The 16,386-nt window shown below is 37.8% G+C and overlaps 1 protein-coding gene across 1 annotated transcript in view; it reads right to left on the bottom strand.

Annotated features, from left to right (window-relative positions):
- Positions 1-1,318: 1,318 nt before the first annotated feature.
- The window catches only part of cd109 (CD109 molecule), a 34,522-nt gene continuing 19,454 nt past the window's right edge, over positions 1,319-16,386 (bottom strand). The window contains exons 22-33 of the mRNA XM_067573300.1: positions 15,245-15,386; positions 13,370-13,546; positions 12,806-12,887; positions 12,258-12,486; positions 10,600-10,771; positions 8,851-9,041; positions 6,968-7,123; positions 6,024-6,089; positions 4,567-4,703; positions 3,558-3,714; positions 3,367-3,469; positions 1,319-2,965 (exon numbers count right to left, since the gene is read on the bottom strand). Of these exons, the coding sequence (XP_067429401.1) occupies positions 2,766-2,965; positions 3,367-3,469; positions 3,558-3,714; positions 4,567-4,703; positions 6,024-6,089; positions 6,968-7,123; positions 8,851-9,041; positions 10,600-10,771; positions 12,258-12,486; positions 12,806-12,887; positions 13,370-13,546; positions 15,245-15,386 (1,812 nt within the window). The 3' untranslated portion in view covers positions 1,319-2,765. The remainder of the gene's footprint in view (positions 2,966-3,366; positions 3,470-3,557; positions 3,715-4,566; positions 4,704-6,023; positions 6,090-6,967; positions 7,124-8,850; positions 9,042-10,599; positions 10,772-12,257; positions 12,487-12,805; positions 12,888-13,369; positions 13,547-15,244; positions 15,387-16,386) is intronic.

Below are 16,386 nucleotides of genomic sequence, written 5' to 3'. Positions count from 1 at the left end.
ATCAGGGCTTCAACTAACAAATATTGTCATTATCAATGATGATTTTCTCAATTAATCGACTAGTTGTTTGCTCCATAAAATGTCATAAAATGGTGAAAAAAGTCTATCACTGTTTCCCACTTGCAAACACACCAAAAAACACACTTTACTGTAAACATAAACTGGCAACATACTGTATATCCTATGTAGCACATCATTATGGGTTGATACTGCAAAATCTCCAAGCATCGCCATAGCAGCAATTTCATCACAGTCACTGATTTGAAAGCGCTAAGAATGACTGAGCCAGCATATAATCTTTTCTCCTTCTGTCAGTTACACTGTTCTGATGTTTGATGTTGAACATGGTCAAAGTTTCAAAACTTGAGATGAACAAAAATGGTGAACATAAAAATGGTTCCTGAAAGTGAACTTTTTTTAAACTTTCCAGATAAGTTGACGTCGACTCGTTGCTTGTGTCCATAAATGTCCATCCGTTCTCCGCTGCTGAGGTTGTTCATGTTGTCCACTCTCATGTTCAGGATCTGATTCAGCTGTAACATGTACCGATGTATTTCAGAAGTTAATATTTGGAGAAAAGAATAGAAAAATAAGAGAAATCCTACCACTACTATTTGTTTACGTAGCCTTGGGAGCTGGAGGAAGCTTCCTGAAGCTGACCAATAAGAACAGAGTGGGAGGCGGGGCTTAAAGAGACAGGAGCTAAAACAACCCGTTTCAGACGGAGGCTGAACTGAGGGGCTGCATAAAGGGCCAGTATAAGATAATTAACTTAAAAGTTTTTAACTGTAAATCATGCAAAGATGTTCCAGTAAAGCCCCAGAATATAAATATAATATATAGTATACTATTGACTGTGTGACACACAAATGTGAACCTTTTTGTTATATTACAGCTGCACAGTATACTGATACTACAGTAAAATTTCATTGAAATACAGAAAAATTCAAGTTTTAAATCAAGTTAAATCAGATCTCCAGAACAGCTTCTCTTTGCAGAGTCAGATGAATGTGCCGTGGCGGGAAGCTTTGTAGAGGATTCAGACAGCCTCTCTGCATCTCTAAGAGAATTAAGCCGTTGCCATTACAAAGTAATCTACCAGGAATGTGCTCTTAAACAAACTTGATTGGCAACGTCAGTTTTTGTTTTGTTTTTTCGGACCCGCTCAACATAAATTATAAACATAATTATAAATAAACATAAATAAATAATAGACATAATAAACAATTCTCGTAAACACCAGTGACATACGTCATTGCTTCCGAAAAAAAAACATAGAAACTCAAATTGCATCAACACCAAATCCCAGAAATAAAGATTTCACAGTAACATTTATTCTTTTTTACCATCTACATTGTAGTTACTTATACTGTCCTATCACTTTTTAAATCTCTCGTACTAAATATGATCCATTGCAAGAAAAGTCTTGAAAGCCTACATTCAATCATTCAATTAAGAAAAAAAAAAAAAATTCCAATCTGAATATACAAACATGATTCAGTGTATGAGACAAAAATATTCAACAATGTTCAACACCGTTAGTCATTATTCAGTGATTCACATTGGCTGTGTTCCCATACACAATGAATAATTGTGGTTTGACAGAATTGTTTTGTAAATGCAGCCGACATGACTGGTTACGAAGCTCAGGTTACTGCCTGGCTTATTATTTTGCCTGGTTAGTACAACAAGTCTATATAAATTAGGTTTGAACCTCAAAAGAGCTAAACCAAACCCAAGACAGACATAAAAAAATCCCAACAACACACCAACCCGAACAAAGACGAACCAACAACAACCAACACCTGAACGAACCAGAGAGTATAAAATTTTTAGTAAAAAAAGAAAAGTTTTATTAAGTTATTTTTGACCACTAGGTGGTAGAAAGACTCCAAAACAACCTAACAGCACGCAACCAAGCTAATAAAGCTGTTATGGCTAATCTGTAAGCAAATAATCATCTACTTCAGATATTTCTCTGAAGATGTGAGTAAATGTCTTTGTGATGCTACGCAAGGAAGGAAGTTCTCTCGGTTACAGAGGCTAAACTGAGACTAAAACAAACATAAACATACTACATACAAGTATAAAAGAAACAGCCACATGAAACGTCTCTAAGTGACCTCCGTACACCTTCGCCTGCATGCAGCTGGGAAAAGCATAATTTTAGCTTTCTACACCTAGCAGATACAAAACAACATTATCATCCTGTTTGAGTCATGTTTCTGTCATCCTGATGAATTTAAGTCCAATATTCACCCTCTTTTAGCTCCGTTTTTATTCTACTGAGGGAGATCTTTAGCTGCTAAATGCTCCACTATGTTCACCAGCTAGTCTCTAACTTTGTCTCCTGTTTGGTGCTGGGCAGGTAGTGTATAGATTTATGAGAACACAATAAATGTGGCATAAAACACAAACTAGGAGCTAAAAGTGGCTAAAGAGCTTCAGAAATGGTGATAATTCTCAGTTGGCTGGAACCGACTGGAAAACCTCTGATTAAAAACCACCTGGCGCGTAACTGGTGCATTCAAAACTTCCATTTGTTAATTTCAACATTACAGCAGTCAAACACTTCATTTCTGAATCTGACCTTTTTTTTCTGAGACACTAAACTAACTTGTTTTTTTCATCAAGCTCAAACTCCCAACATACTGTTTCCAAATGCCAATATGCCGTTTATAGACATAAAATGCATGTGAACGCAACAACTTTACCTTAATATAAATGTTACATCTAAAGCTGAGCTAAGCTTTGTTGGACCTTATTTACAAGACGAAGATGATGATGAGAAGAAGCAGAGCAGCTGGTAAACTGGTCAGCATGAGGTGTTGTCTGCTGCTGTGTGACGCGGCGTTGATACCGTAAACATCCTGAACTCTGCACTGACTGCAGTCATCGCCACAGAACGAGCAGGTGGACATGTCACTCCTCCACTCTGATTTATACGTCCTCGCCGTCCGCCGCCCTGGAAGAGTAAAATGTTCGACGTGAGTCTACCTTCATTTAAGTTCTGTTTCTTTTTTTGAAAGTAGGACTTGGAAATAGCAACCAGGGGCTTTTTTTTAAAGCTCTGTGACCTTAAATAAAACAATAACTAAGTTTTTTTGCCCTCTTGCTTTCAGCAGAAATATGGTGTCCAATATTCACTCTCTTTTAGCTCTGTTTTTGGTCTCCACCAACTCCTGAGGGAAATATCTGGTTGCTGAGAGTGAACCAAAACAGTAAAGTTGCAGCTGGACAGATAAACAATGTAAAGCTCTGTCATGCTGTGGGGAGTTGCAGAGTCACTGATCAGAGTCGAAACGAATAAAAATATTGGAAATATTGATTAAAACCACTTTAAAGTCTAAAGTATGTTTTTCTTACTTGGTTCATAATAGTCATAGATGAGAACAGTTGCTTCCTGGACTTTGGCGACTCTGTACTCCATGACCAGAGAAATCTGTATACACATCTCCTCTGTCGTCACCTGGAAACACATTAATATTTGACCTGTTTAGTCTTTCACTGCACACAGAGAATTCAGACACAGTACAGTATGTGTCAGTGAAGCTCACAGAGTCGAGATACAGGATGACTTTCCCTGGCTGGGTCTCCACTTTCTTTATGACCTCGTCGATCTGGATGCCGTACGGCGACAGGCCGAAGCCACTCAGCAGACCCACCTCCATGATGGCCATGCCCGTCGCATTCAGACCCACCTGCTCTGACAGACTGCACAACAAAACTGAACATCAGCGACATATTTCACTGGATTATGGTGCATTTTATTTATCAGTAATTTAACATGACTTTACCTCAGTGACATGGCAGAAACAGAAATGTTGAATTCCATTAAGACAACAACTGAAAACTACTACTTTATAACAAACTGAATCTATATAGCATTTTTTAAATTATTGTATTTAATATGTAATTAAGGTAATAATATTATTTAACACAATATATGTAACTTACAGTAATTAATATTCTTGAATATACAAACTTTATTCATATAGCCACTGATGTATTTTACGTATTTACAAAATATAATTTAAAATATAATATTTAAAACATTTTTTTAAATATTTGTATGTTTTGTTTTATTTTTATGATCTATTTATATTTTTATTTCTTAAATGTATTTTATTTAAAATTTTGCTGATAATAAATCTCAGAAATTGTTACAAATAAATTGTATTTAATGTTATTATTTTATTGTTAAATATAATATATTATTAAATATAATTAACATGAATATAACCTGAAAATAAATAATAAACTAGAAACACTGTCTCCGCCAACTAGTCAAGCTGCAGTTTACATTCATTCTGTCCAGATACAATATTTGTAGTGAAGACTTTCAAGGAATTTAATAAAAGGTATTAAGTGTATTTTGTGTGGTATTAAGTGTTCACATTCTCAGCCAGTAAAGCTGATTAACTTTATTTATGTCTTACGTCTACTATGTTTGACTGTTTGTAAACTGGCGTAATGAATGTGTGACAGATATCACACACATGCTGTGGATGGTTTGCATCATACTGTCGGTATGTGAGCAACTGTCAGAGAGCCAAACCTGCTCACCTGCTGCAGATGAACAGATGTGCAGAGTTTATTTCTTCATCAAACAGCTCGACAAACAGATGAAACGCTTCGTGTTCGCCGGCGTCTCGTCTCCTCCTCGTCATCTCTTCCTTCCTGACGTTGTAAAACACATTCAGCTGAGGGAAGAGAAGAAAATCAGACTGTTGTTAAGGAACATGGAGTTTAATCACCTTTTTCTTTGGTTTTACTTTGTATTGTCTTTATGTAAAACCAGTGGTGGAAAGTAACTAAGTACATTTACTCAAGTGCTGCACTTAAGTACAATTTTGAGGTACTTGTACTTTACTTGAGTATTTCCATGTGATGCTACTTTATTCTTCCACTTCACTACATTTCAGAGAGAAATATTGTACTTTCTGCTCCACTAAATTTATTTGACAGCTTTAGTTACTTTTTAGATGAAGATTTGACAAAATGGATAATATAACAAGCTTTTAAAATACAACACATTGTTAAAGATGAAACCAGTGGTTTCCAACCTTTTTGGCTTTGAGGTCTTACAAAAAGCAGTGTGTAGTCGGGGTCACATTTCACATGTCTATTAGTTGTCAACAGCTCCACTAAATAGTGATTTTTCCCTCTAAACTTCTCACATGGTTTGATTTTAATAAATGTTCAAATGATCCAATATTTCAGCAGAAATCAAAGATTAGAGAAAAAGTCCAAAAACTGAAAACAGATTTGTGTATCAGAACTTTGTTTTTTCTTCTTTCCTCTCCCATTAATCATCTCACGACCCCTCAGATTTATCTGCTGACCCTTTGGAGGGGCCCGACCCCTAGGTTGGGAACCACTGGACTAAACTAGTTAACTGTATATAAAGTAGTGTAAACTAGCTCCACCTCCAGCAGCTACAGCAGTAACATGCTGCTCTAACACTGATGCTTCACTATTAATAATCTAATGATGTCATATATAATAATATATCAGTCAGAGGGACCAAACCACTACTTTTACTGCAATACTTTAACTACATCAAGCTCATAATACTTATGTACTTTTACTGCAATACTTTAACTACATCAAGCTCATAATACTTATGTACTTTTTACATGCAGGACTGTTACTTGTAACGGAGTAATTTTACATTGATATATCTGTACTTTTACTGCAGTAAAGGATCTGAATACTTCTTCCCTCTGTAGTGGTTGAGAGCTGAGATGCTCTGATGTTTTCATGAAGCCTGTGACTGCTGACCAGCAGGAGGCACTGTTATAATACTGTAGACCCTGTTCCGCATGTTTTAGATGTTTCTCTCTTCCAACACACCTGATTCAAATGATCAGCTCGTCATCAAGCTCTGCAGAAGCCCGATAATGACCCATTCATTTGAATCAGATGTGTTGGAGCAGGGAAACATCTAAAGCATGCAGGGCCAGGACTGAAAAACACTGCTGTAGTTTATTATAATATTTTGAACATTTCTGTCCTGATACCTGAAAGATGGCGAGTCCGTGACCTGCTGCAGTCACCTGAAGCTTCAGCTCATCTTTGGGCTCAATCTGAAACATAACAAGGCAAGACTAATTATATTTTACCTTCCAGATTACTGTGAGATCAGTGAGCTGGTTCAAAACATTCAGCTGTAAAATAAAGTGACATGACAGCAGACAGCAGTTTTCTGTGGAAATAACAATAACACTGCTTTTCATTCTTGTACCAACATAACTGATCTGAAGTCAATGAAACAAAGTTAAAGAAACTTACTCAGCCACAGTACAGTAAGTGGTCAGTGTGGCTGAAGTGAGAATTATCTTTCAACCCAGATCCAAACTTAAAACCAGAAATTTTCCCAATAAACGCGACTCACTATTAAAAATATTCTTGATGTTTTTTCCTAATCTGTAGATCTGAGGTTTATTTTTTTATATAATGTTTTTATCATTTTTTCAACAAATATGCATGCATTTTCATTCTAATTTAAAGTCAAAATAATATGTAATACATAAAACATAATATTTTTGAATGAACAGTATATAAAATCTGAATTTTACAGAAATCTGGTTGTTTTTTTATTTATTTACAAAACATGTTTTTCAATGTATTTCTTATATTATTATTTTGTTTTACTATTATGTTTTTTATTCATTTATTTTATTATTTTTATTTATATTATTTTGATTTTGGATATGACATGAGGTTTCCCTTTAGGGCCATATCCATACAAGTCATCTCTCAGTATGGGTAACATGACCACCAATGTTGATCACAAGATTATTGAGGGATAAGAAAGAAATTTCATTTTTCACCTGATTTTTAGAATCAAATAAAACTTGTGACTTGCTCAGACCAGAGTCAGTCTGCTCTACACAGCGCTCTCACAGCCAGATAATCTCTTGGTGTTTGTGATAAACCTGACGTGTGTGTGCTCTCGGTGTACCTGCTGGCTCTGGTGGAGCAGGTAGTTGTCCTGGTGGATGTGGAAGGAGGCGACTGTGGTCGAAGCATCAGAGTTCACCCTGATGGTGAGGTCAAAGTCGTGAGACCTGCCCAGAGCTGCAAACGTGGACAAAGCCTGCAAAGCCACGACTGTGTCCTGAGAGAGAGAGGAAATAAGAGTAACACGCACTGAATATCCGATTCAACCTCACACATCTGCTCTTACATATTCTGTTAGCTCTAAAACATTCTGTTATAGTTCAGGCGCTGATTGATTTTTGCTTTGAAAGTTCCTGCTGATTTCCTGTTTATGAGTCTTTTGCCTGACAACACCTCTAAGATTTAAATGTTGCTTTACTGAATTACAATCTTCGGTTTTCTTGTTGCATCTGTACATAAAGCTTGCATGCATGTTTGTGCATGCATGCGTGCTGAGGGGTTAATTGCCCTTTAGTCACCACATACTCAGACGGCCACAGTATCCATCTGATGTGACTCAAAGCCACAGTTTACTGCTCAAGTGACACGAATGGGAATTTCTCCAGTTTCATCACAAGTGACTTTTTTTTTTTTTTGATTGTCTGTAACTTTAGATAGAGGCTTCAGGGCTTTAAAGGTAAGTTTGTTTTGTTTTTTGTCTTTGTCTAAGTTGCACATGTACATCATTAAGACAAAGGTGACATGAAGTGAACATTTCTGCAGAGAAAGCAGCAGAGGGAACATTTGATGGAAGTTATGCTGCATAAAAAAAGTTGAGGTAAACAATGCAAGATTCAAAAGGCTTTGCAAATGTCTCATGCAAGGCTGGACTGCCAATTTGACAAAGTGGGGAAATGCCCAAAGGCCCCAAAAAGCCTTACTCCATATCATCTGGGGCCATATAGTTTCATTAATTGAAAATTTGTTATAAATTTGCTGCACTGAAGTACAACATGAACTCTGACTGGTTCTCCAGCCTCCATCTTGTGGTCCTGGTCTCTGTGGGGGATTTATATTGAGCTCATTTGTTGTAAAGCTGTGTTTTATGAAACTGCACACAGGCCGTATTATTCCATCATAGGAGTACTGTAAGGCAGCAACCAACTATTATTTTTATTATGAATATATCTGACAGTTATTCTTTTTAATAAGCTGTTGATGGTTCAGTGAATAATAAGTCAGAAAACAATGAAAATGCTGATCATTATTCATTGAAGCCCAAGTGAACATATCAACATGATTTGTTTTTTCTGACCAACAGTCAAAGATGTTGAGTTTACAATCAGGGAAAATTACTGAAATGATTAATTAATTATCAAACATGTTGCCAATTAATGTTCTGCCAATTGACTACTTGATTAATCAGCTTATTTCAGATCTACAGTACTACCATGTATAGTGGTGGTCAGTAGGGGCCCAACAACAAACTTTTGCCCTGTGGCCCCATAGAAGGTTAATCTGGCCCCATAGAAGGTCAATCTGGCCATCGTCTTTACATGTTTGTTTGGCCTCAAGAATGACAAATGAAATTTTAAAAACCCAAACATATGATAAAGTATGATTTTCTTTATAACATCTTTCTTAATGTATTCCTAACCCCAACCTTATCCTAACCCTAACCAAATTAGTTTTAAAATTGACTAAAGTAGTTGACTTTTGTAGTTTAAAGGACCGGTGTGTGGGGTTTAGTGACATCTAGTGGTGAGATTGCAGATTGCAACCAACTGAATACCCGTCCTCTCACCCTCCCCCCATGTACATATAAAAGCTTCATTCTAAGGTAACAAAAATACAACAATTCTTATTTTAAGGTGATTATACAATAATTAAAACATACTTATTAATATTATATTCCATTTCTGCCAACTAACCCCCCTAAATCTTCTAGAGTTTTTAAGATGTGACCTGAGTGCTTCCGAATCCTCCGTTGTAGTTCCGCTGTTGGCTGAGCCACTTCATTAGGCTGAGACCCTCAGCGACGTGGCCCAGCTGGTGCTGAGAGAGCAGCAGGTAGGACACCATCTCGATGTCTGCAGAGCGAGGCTGCCACGACGCAGAGATGCCGCCATCCTGGGACGACCACATCGGCACGCCATCTGCTCACAGAGGAGAGTCAGAGAAGAGACACACATTGTTAAAAATATTAATCATGTGGCGTATTACAAAAGAAAGAGACATGTGGCTTTTAGTGATTCAGTGTCTTCAGTAAACCCTGCACACAAACAGGAATGCAAAAACGACAAAATGTGGTTATAGAGGAAGTTTTATGTTGGAACTATTTCTTGATGACGAACTATTAATCTATCCGATTGCCTGGAAATCTAATAGTGACAACAAAACCCCAGGAAATCTCTGCTCCTGGCTGATCTTAAGTAACAAATAGTTCCTACATATAACTCCCCATTAAACCAGAAACCAGAAGAGATGTTGGCAGGTATATTTACAGAGCTTTGTAAGCTTGTTGTGCTAGTAACAGAACCTCTCGACTTTGTGCTGAAGTTCTTTGAGAAATTTACAGTGTAATACAAAGTTAAGAGGTTGTGATATGTAGCACAACAAGCTACTGAAGCTGTAAACAGAACCGCGTTCCTGCACATGCTCAGTGGCGTCTGCCTTACACAGAACTACTTTCCGGAGACTGAAAATGTGATCGCTGTTATTAGTCTTTGAAGCTGTTTCTAAACAAACTAATGTGACCAAACTCTTCGTAATGAAGGAACATGTCACCAAGTGTAGCGTTGTGGCTCACTGATATGTTTTTAATAGTTTTTGGACAATAACGGAGGCCTATGGCACAGAAGAATAAGATATATCAGGCTTTGGATACACACACAATACTTGTTAGTAGATCAGTTTATTATCGGTTTGGCGCTACACATGAGACTTGTTGACAATAAGACAAATATAGAAAATTGTCAGCCATATCCCATTAGCTAGACTAATTGCTTCTTGGCTGTTGCTCTGTACTTAACACACAGACATCAGACGGATCCATCTCACTTTTGGAAAGAAAGCATATTTCCTAACATTTAGAAGTATTCCTTTAATCTTTTGAACTCTGGGGTGTTTTTGCTCATTTCTTCACTATATATGTAACCCAGGCCTGCTATTTATTATGTTTTTCAGGACAAGTTGGGCTATTTAGAAATGCCATAATTTTGCATGTGAGTAGTAATATACATACTCTTTTTAGAATTTTTATAGAAAAGAAAATTGTTGTAATTTTTTGTTTTCTTTATGTCCAGAAGATTTCAATACACAACAAATATCCACATATGAATGGATACAGGAGATTGTCAGTGTTCCAGGGGTATAAAAATCATGTTTTTGGGACATTCTTGTGTATTGATAGAGCCAAACAAACAAACAGAAACCCCAGTTTTCATTGATTTGATCACTCTGATTGTTTTACTGATTGTAATTGTTCTGTAACAGCAAGGATCAATATGTTTGGGGACATCATTGTGATTGATATCAAGTTGTGATGAACATGAACATGTTGTAATACACAGACATCAGACATTTTTATCTCACTTTTGGAAAGAAAGTGTATTTCCCAAAAATGTTGAACAACTCTTTTAAACTACAGAGACAAAAATAAAGTTGTTCACCTGTTTCACACACACGAACACACACACACAGCTGTTATCGTACCTCTCATGTCAGCTCGTCCGATCAGCTCGCTGAGTGCCATGTTGGCGCTGGAGCTGCCGGACAGAGCCAGAGCGTAGGTGAGCAGGCTGAGGCTGTAGTTGCTGGAGATGCCCAGAGCCAGGCGGGTCTCCAGGAACATCAGGGCTGCAGACACCTGGCTCCCATACACAGCCTGACAGACAGAGAAGAGGGCAGCAACGTTTCAGACATCAGTTCAGCTCGATGGCATTTATGAGATCAGATTATAAAGACACAGCGCGATGAGGCAAGATCTTTGGACACATTAGTTTCTCCAGATTTTCCTATTTATATTTTTACAGACTGCTCATTAAAACGAAAGTTTATTGATCCCTGTGGGGGAAACAGATATCCAAGAGACAGAGAGCCAATATCAAGTTAGATAACTCCATTCTGGCTCTCGGGAAGGAAATATCGGTCAGTCGGTCCACCACTTTGGTCCAGACTGAAATATACAACAACTATTTGATGGATTACAATAACATTTTGTCCCAACATTCATGTTCCCCACACAATGAATTAAACAAATTCTGGTCATCCTCTAACTTTTCCTCCAGAACCATCATCTGGTCCAACATGTCCAATACTTTGGTTTATGACCAAATACGTGCAGAACTAATGACATTTCCATCAACCTCAGCTGTACTTTGTGTTTAGTGCTAATTAGCAAATGTTAACATGCTAACAGTAAGTATTTCAACAGTTGCACATGTTTTTTCTTCAGGCTCCTTGCTTCAGCACATTCAATTGAGATAAAGTAATAGATCCTACATTAAAGCACCAAGTCTCAGCTTTAATTTGAGTAGGCAGAACTGTGTGGGAGATGAAGCCCTTTTAACACACAGAGCCCAAAGTTTAGGGGTTCAAACAAGACTTGGCACTTTAATGTAGTATCCATTACTTTTTTTAATTGAATGTGCTGAAGCACAGAGCCTGTCTGGACTGTATTTGCAGCCAGAGGTATACAGTGTAAATCAGCTATGGACTAAAGATACTGTAAGAATCACCCATATTAATATATAGATAAATGCATCTAATGGTTGTAGAGTCTTTCATTTAAATTGTTAATGTACATTTTAAGCATTATTAAGTTATTGCTACACATTTGCTCCGAGTATTTAGTTGCTCTTGTTTCCAAAATCACCAAACCAGTGAAATACTGCGTTATGCTTATCACACAGAGGGCAAAGAAAGAATTTCAATGTCAGAAAATACCAAACTGTCAGAGTTTTGCTTGCACAATAGTGATTGTGCTATTTATCATCCTTCACCATCTTGCTGCCAGAAATACTCACTGGAACACCAAATCTGTATTAATCCGCAGATGAAAATTGTCCCCAACAGCTTTTTCCTCCTTTTTGAATAACATTTTTCCGCAAACTCCAGCGTCCAGCTGTTGTAGGAAATTGCTGAGCCTTTTTTTTTTTTTTTTTTTTTGAGCTGTTTTAAAAGATTGTCACTAGGAACCAATGGGCTTTGAGCAGAGAGCCACAGACAGAGGAGGGAAGTCAGAAAGTATTGAGAGGCACACTAACACATTGTTAGTTTTGGTCTTTTATACTATTTATATGTCATAAGTAAAAACAGAATATTGACTTTAAGGTGAATTTTTCTTCCCATCTGTGTTTATTGCCTCTCACCCTGATGTCATTGTCCTCCAGCAGAGCGATGAGGACATATGCTGTGAGGGAAACGGGGCCGTCCAGGCCTCCTTGGAGCTCTGTGTGGATGACGCGGCCGGGCTCCTCGAACCTACCGTCGGCCCCCTGCTGGGCTCCTAACCAGGCTGCCGCTCTGTGCAGCACATGGGCGTCGATGCTGATGAAAGGCTGCGCCTGCAGGAAACACCTCAGCACAAAGGCAGAGAGCCTGCAGAGAGGAGAGACAGACACACATAGACATCCTGAGATAATTAGAAATAAAGTAGTTGCTCTGAAAAATCTGACGTAAGATAGTTCAATTTTAAAATGAGTAATCTCCACAAAATATTACTTCATCTGCACGTTGCTGCAAAAAAGTTTGCATTTTAAGTCACCTGCATACATGACGCATCATTATCTAACAGCCATTAGACACTTGATATCAACAAGTAATGTTTCAGAAGAGCTTGGGAAAAACAAAACAAAATGTGGGAAAACTTAAACCAGAAACACAAAAAACAGATTTATCATCCTCGGTGAAAACAAACCAGGTGCTTCCAGATGAGTCCTGGTCTCCGAACGCACTGAAGGATCCGTCGACTCGCTGGTAGGACAGCTCTCTCTCATATCCTGACGAGCAGAGGTTACACACCATGCATGTCATCTCCTGAGTTAATGTTTGTATTTGTACAGATATTTTTAACATGAGTAATGAAGTCAAAACAAAACCATCAACACAGAGAAAAATAACATTTTGTCCACCTCAGTGCAACAGTCAGCACAGAGAAGGTCAAACATCAGGGTCAAGTAACAATAAGCAAAACACATTTTTGAGTGAAGATTTAACTAATCTTGAGCCACACAGATATTTTTAACATGAATAATGATATCATAACAAAACCATAAACACACAGAAAAATAATATTTTTTCCACCTCATTGCACATCAGTCTGCACAGACAAGCTCAAACATCCAAGTAACAATAAGCAAAACACATTTTTGAGTGATGATTTAACTAATCATGAGTCTCTTTCCTTCCCGTCAGAGATGATTCAGAGTTATTAATAACACCTCATGAACATTATCTGATATATTTGAATGATGTAAGCTACCTTTCATCATGTAAGCTGTGGCTGTATCCGTGGTGTCCTGGTTGGCCTGTCCGGTAGCGCTCAGATACCGGAGGACGTAGATGTTTGGTGCAAAATTGATCATGTTCTGTTCCCCACAGCCATGAGGCATCTGGATGAGAGAATCCAGGCCGCTGATGGATGGACCGAGGATGTCCCCTTCATCGCCGTGGAAACCAGACAAATAAGACGTGATGAGTAATGTTTACTGTTAACCGAGCCAACCTAAACAGACACATCGCATCAGTCTGGGTGGAGAAGCTGCGAATTAAAAGACGATTCACTGTTTTCGCAGCAGATTAATAATGAGGTCATGTTTCCGCCGATCACATGACGAAGTACAACCAGCTGCTTCATCACAACTTTCCCCCCTCACTGCTGACACAACACTTAACCTTTCACTTCATTAAAACACTGAATCTTCTTGTTATGAATATTTTTCCATGTTCGACACCTGAACGTACAGGAAAGTATGACCTCAGCGTGCTGCTGGATGTTGTTCCGTGTTGAACTCTTCACAGCACCTTGTTACATGGAAAAGTACCACTTTAACTTAACTTTAACTGCACCGCTCGCTGTTTGCACATATGTTTTCTATAGACCCTAAAACGTAAAGAAACTACCTCTGGTTATTATAATCCATGTTGTATAGCACATGTTTCTGACATACTGGAGTCCATATGTGTGATATACGGTCTGTCCAGTTTTGTACCCATTATAGCTTCTAAGTCTACATCTGTTATTATGATTGTTTACATCCACAGCTAACAGTTTTGTTTTATTTTTGTCATTTCCTCTCTACGGCTCACATCTCTACAAACCACATATTTGTCAAAATAATCTTTCATTTACACGAATCTATTCAAACTACCTTAAAATTAGCTCAAAATTATGTTGTGAGATTGTGATAGAAAACCTTAATTGTTTAATTGCTTTAATGCTAAAATAATGAGACAGAAACTTGCAAGTACGACAGACCACACCTGACGACATCTACCTGTGATGTTGGGTAATTTTATAAGTTCAACAGACTTTTGACAGACCTTTCAACAGATAAAAGAGAGATATAAAGATTTTCCTCCAATGAAAATCTTATGTGGACTTGTTTTTAGGCTCAAGAGTCCCCAAATAAGAAAATATGGACCCATAAAGACATGTTAACAAGGGCGTCCACATACTTTTGGCTATATAAAGGACTTTAAATAAATTAAATTAGAAGTATTCTATCAGTAATGCACTTTATTGGAAAGGAAATTAGCCTTTTAATAGATTTAGAAATAATTAACCATACATGAAGTAATCTTGAACTGCCAAATTGGGTACAAACTGAAGGTAATTAGTTAGTATTTCACTTGATATTGATTATCTGTCATTTCATTGAGAGATATTGTACAGAAACTTTAAACGGGCTGATGTATTATCCATTTTTGGCGTTCAACTTTCTTCTGAAAAATCTAAATAAAAGTTGTACGTATCAGATAAGTCCCTTGAAGGAACAGTTGTAATTTTGTAAATACGTTTTGGCCAAATTAAAGAAATTATTGTGCGAAACATGAAAATGAAAAAAAGATTATTTGTTTTTTATGTTGTTACAACCAATTAAACTCAAATTAGAAACTAAATTGAAACATTCAATGGTCTTATCTTAAGGCTGGTGGCAAAGGAGTTGAATTTTGCTTCTTTTTTTTTTTTTGCATTCATTGTACATACAGTCAGTCCTAATTCAGCTTTAATAGATTTCCACAGAACTCTGCTGTTCTGTTGTTTTACAGGAATAAGACCTTAGGTAATGCCCTCGGGCTGAATCTGTTTTCTGGTAGGTCATGACTCAAGGTTTTCCTTGTTGTATTTACATACCGACAGTTTTCACTGAAACCTTCTCGCTGCCCACCACAACATCTGCTGGGAAGGTGAATGTGACGTTTCTGGAAAGGCTCGACTGCGAGGATGAAACCTCAAACAGCAGCGAGGTGGAGAAAGACTGTTCAAGGCCTTCAGCCTGCACAATCAGCCGTGAAGAATGGAAACACAACACACAAACAAACCTGGTGACTAATATTTCTGGGAAAGGCAGAGCTGTAAATCAGGATCAACATTTCTTGGGTTACAGTGGAGCAGCAGATGAGAGTCGGTTGCATTAGAAGAGTTTCCTTTCTGACATGCTTTGTGTTTGTTTTGGAGAAGCAGTAGATTGACAGATGCTCCGATAAACAGAAGATGACAGATTCAGACCTCACAGTCGATTAGGTTTTGTTTAGCAAGACGTTGAAACTCTGACATGTCACCTCACAAGCTCTTTCACTTTCAATTAAAAGCATGGGAGTTGGACTCTGCTGCAAGTGAGAGTGGTTCAAAGTATGTTTATCTGAACTGCTCTATCACCTTTACTAGTGCATCCTTGCATATCACCGGACCAACTTCAGACCTCATTGCATTCGTTGCCATGGACACTACACTGCTGTTACATGATTGGACATTTCGCATCACTCTGGAAACCTTTTTTTTTTTTGCAACAAGTCCTCCAAATTAAACAACCAAATACATTGTTTGACCATGTGACTCCAGAACGACACATAGGAGCGTTTTCTACTCTGGCGCCCCTATCGGCAGTAATTGGCAGGACAACATCATTTGTCTGTGCTTTCCAAATCTGTTACTCATCACTGTTAAGAAATAATGATGTTTTATGATGTGACAACGCTGTGATTAAGGTCTGGTTAGGTTTTGGCATAAAAAACACTTCTTTAGTTTAGAGAAAGCTCATGGTTTGGGATAAAATAATCACTTCGTTAAGGTTGGAGAAACATGCGGTGTGGTTTAAAGATACTAACCATATGTTATTAGAGGTTAGTCATAAAGTTAGGGGACGATCATAATTCCGCTTTTTATAAAACTGTCCTGACTTGCAGATGGAAACAGGAAACGGACAGCGGTCTCCTGTGACAAAGTCCACTGTTGGGTTAATGGCTCCATCCAGCCCTCCTCTGAATGACGAAATC

This window comes from Thunnus thynnus, chromosome 18, assembly GCF_963924715.1.
Source record: "Thunnus thynnus chromosome 18, fThuThy2.1, whole genome shotgun sequence".
In the NCBI taxonomy this organism is placed as follows: Eukaryota; Metazoa; Chordata; class Actinopteri; order Scombriformes; family Scombridae; genus Thunnus; species Thunnus thynnus.
The sequence above is the reverse complement of the archived record's forward strand: the minus strand, read 5'-3'. Positions and strand labels throughout refer to the sequence as shown.